Raw genomic sequence first — 2933 nt, 5'->3', positions numbered from 1 at the left:
AATTTGAAAACAGAGGAAAAATAAAAAAAAAAAATCACAAACAGTTAATTGTAACTCATGATTTGAAAATACCGAATAAGTAAAGAAAACCATAGCAATTGCCAGTTGCCTCGCTCTAGCCAATATCACAATCTGTCAATCTTCTATTTTCTACAGATTAAATGATAAATATACAAACCCTAATGGTTAGCAACTAGCATTAAAGGAGGATTTCATACCCATCAATGGCCTCTTCCATAAAATATACCAGCATAAATATGAATAAATTGTTTGATAATTTCGGCAATAATAATATTAATCATAATAACAACAACAAAAATGGTAATGATAATGATAATAAAATAAATATTTAAAACTGGCAAGGAACTATTATGGTTTTTAAATAAAACTACAGTCCGCAACTATTACAAGCTCTCACTTAGAAGCAGCAGGAAGAGGAGCTCCATTGGCTTTCTTTGAGGAATTGGTGTCAGATGGGCTGTTGAGCTCGTCCCATGCTTCGATCCAAGTGACCATGGCATCAGCAAGCTTGACAAAGTAGGGATCAATAGGGCCAAGCTTCTCCTTGACTTGCTTGGAGAGCTCAATGTAGCACTTCTGGACGGAGGTGCATTCTTTAGGAAGAGTGGCGGATTGGAAGAAGGGAATGATGTCTTCTTGCCAGAAGATGCCTTTATACTCCTTTTTGAGGTTCACAAATGGATTGCTTGCTTTGCTGTGCCAAATGTATGGGAGACCAGTCTTCACACCTAATCCCAAATGGTCACAGATAACCTGTTTATTCAACAATGTAACATACATGAGTTTCAGATCATGAAAAGGAAAATAGTTTCTTTCATGGAACTAGCAAAGTATATATTCTATTAATCAATTTAGAAGTATGTGACATGTGAGACATTAGATCTTTAGCATTTTCGTAGTGCTATGATGAATCTAATGTCTCATTGAATCAACAGCTATGTCTGTTAACAGTTGATGATAATAAAAAAAGGTACCCTGACTCTTTTGATTCAAGGTGTTGTTAATAGAATCAGACCATATGATTAAACATACCTTCATGCACCAGCCAGCCCACATATCATCGTATCGTCCAATAGGCTGACCATCACCCATGAGTCCGAAGTACATAGCAGGTCCGATCAGCTCGCGGTCAAATGCCAAATTCATACCGCACATGGGAAACAATGTTCCTTTCGGAATGGTCAGAACAGCATCAACATACCTAAAACATATGCACTATTAATTCAGCAATTGAAACAGGGCTATGAATTTCAAAGTGCCTTAAAAACTACATATTGGTATTGGCTTCAAATTAGACAACAGATTTACATACCTGGTGTTCCTCTCATGAGGCTTGACAAGCTGTGTTGGAGCATCATAGTCCGGAATGTTGAGCCAAAGGCCATGGGAAACAGCAGTGGGGACACCCTGACGAAGACTAAAAGGATATCCACGGACAAAATCAGTGCCTTCTCTGTAAGGATCATAGAGGGTGTTGAAGAAATGTGGAGTGGATGGAGACAGAAGATTCTTAATGTGCTGCTCAAGTGCATTGATATCCTTGCCAGATGGATCTTTAGCAACCTGCAACATTTAAATTAACATATAAATAATTGACCAGATCGCACCAACATTTAAATTAAAATATAAATAATAGAACAAACAAGTTGTTATCAAAGAAATCTGTTAATCTACCAAACAAATCTCATTTAAAGTGGATTTGTAAGTACTAACAAGTTAATTCAAGATTTTGAGTGTCAAGTCAACAAATCTTCAAAATTAGACACTATACATCCCAATATCAAACTCATATCAAATAAAATCAATTCAATTCAAACCCTAAATATTGGTCATTTCACGCATACTCAAAATAGACAATGAGAGGAATCAAAAGAGTTAAGTTTCACCGAATCTAACTAAACAGAACAAGCTCAAGCTAAAATTCTATAACAAATCAAACAATTGAACAGAAATAGCGGCATCGAGCAATCAAACAAGATCAACCTCACAGTAAGCTAGATCTAGCACAATCTCTATAAAGCATGCACGCTAACCCCATAAAGAACCGAATTCTACCATGTAAGTAACCTCAAAAGCAAAAGCAAAATCCACACATTTAAAAATCACGCCCAAATCCAAAATCAACCAGCAAAAAGACATAAAAATCAAAATTTTACCAAACCTTTAAGCAGGTCAATTCGAAACCACAAACACATTGAATTCAGCAAAAAGAACAGAAGAATTGAGAGAGAGAGAGAGTGTGTGTGGTTCATACGAAGCAATCATCATCGATGGTGTAGATATACTTCTTCTTTGAAACCATGTAGCCAAAGCATCTGCAAGCAGAGTCCTTGAAAGAGATGCAAGAAGCCTTAGGTCCCAAGATCCTGTTGATATCGTTGCGGTTATAGAGTTCGTAGTCGAAACCCTCGGGGACCTTGATGGTCTTGGAAGGGTCACCGTCCTGAACGATGATGAGATGATACTGCTCGAAGAACGGCCTCCACATCTCCAAGAAATCCAGGTTTCGGATAGTTGGAATCACGATATCTAGCTCGTCCTTCAGCAAAGGCACGGGCTTCACCGACGATGGAGAAGGTGCTGCTGCCATTGTTGCTGTTGCTCAGATACAACACAAGAAAGAAGAAAGAGTATTGATGGGTATTCAACGTGAAATGTGGGTGCGTCTGCGCTCTCTCATATATAGATATATAGTGTTGAAAACTTAGAAATTGAAAAGAATAAGTAGAGACTATAGTGGGGCGAATAATATTAATGACCATTGACTAGTGAGTAATTTGAGTTATTATTATGCCAACTACTTATACCTCAAATAGCATAATCTTCTTTTCTTTTAAATAGAAGTTTCAAATTATTATCACTTTTAATTTCAAAAAAAATTATTATTACCATTAAAAAAAATAATTTTTAAA

At 36.7% G+C, this 2933-nt stretch overlaps 1 protein-coding gene across 1 annotated transcript; it reads right to left on the bottom strand.

Annotated features, from left to right (window-relative positions):
* LOC107643711 (alpha-1,4-glucan-protein synthase [UDP-forming]) lies at positions 224 to 2747 on the bottom strand. Its single transcript, XM_016347429.2, has 4 exons — positions 2276 to 2747; positions 1334 to 1584; positions 1054 to 1222; positions 224 to 774 (listed from the first exon to the last, which is right to left on the bottom strand). The coding sequence occupies exons 1-4, from the start codon at positions 2609 to 2611 to the stop codon at positions 415 to 417; spliced, it is 1116 nt and encodes a 371-aa protein (XP_016202915.1). The 5' UTR covers positions 2612 to 2747; the 3' UTR covers positions 224 to 414.

The sequence above is a fragment of the Arachis ipaensis genome, chromosome B05 (assembly GCF_000816755.2).
Source record: "Arachis ipaensis cultivar K30076 chromosome B05, Araip1.1, whole genome shotgun sequence".
NCBI lineage: Eukaryota > Viridiplantae > Streptophyta > Magnoliopsida > Fabales > Fabaceae > Arachis > Arachis ipaensis.
The sequence above is the reverse complement of the archived record's forward strand: the minus strand, read 5'-3'. Positions and strand labels throughout refer to the sequence as shown.

Excerpts from the sequence above, each read along its gene's own strand:
- LOC107643711 (XM_016347429.2), bottom strand. The coding sequence starts at position 2,611 with ATGGCAGCAGCACCTTCTCCATCGTCGGTGAAGCCCGTGCCTTTGCTG. Across the intron at positions 1,585-2,275 it reads CCATCGATGATGATTGCTTC|GTTGCTAAAGATCCATCTGG; the intron begins GTATGAACCACA and ends TAAATGTTGCAG. Across the intron at positions 775-1,053 it reads GGGCTGGCTGGTGCATGAAG|GTTATCTGTGACCATTTGGG; the intron begins GTATGTTTAATC and ends TTGAATAAACAG.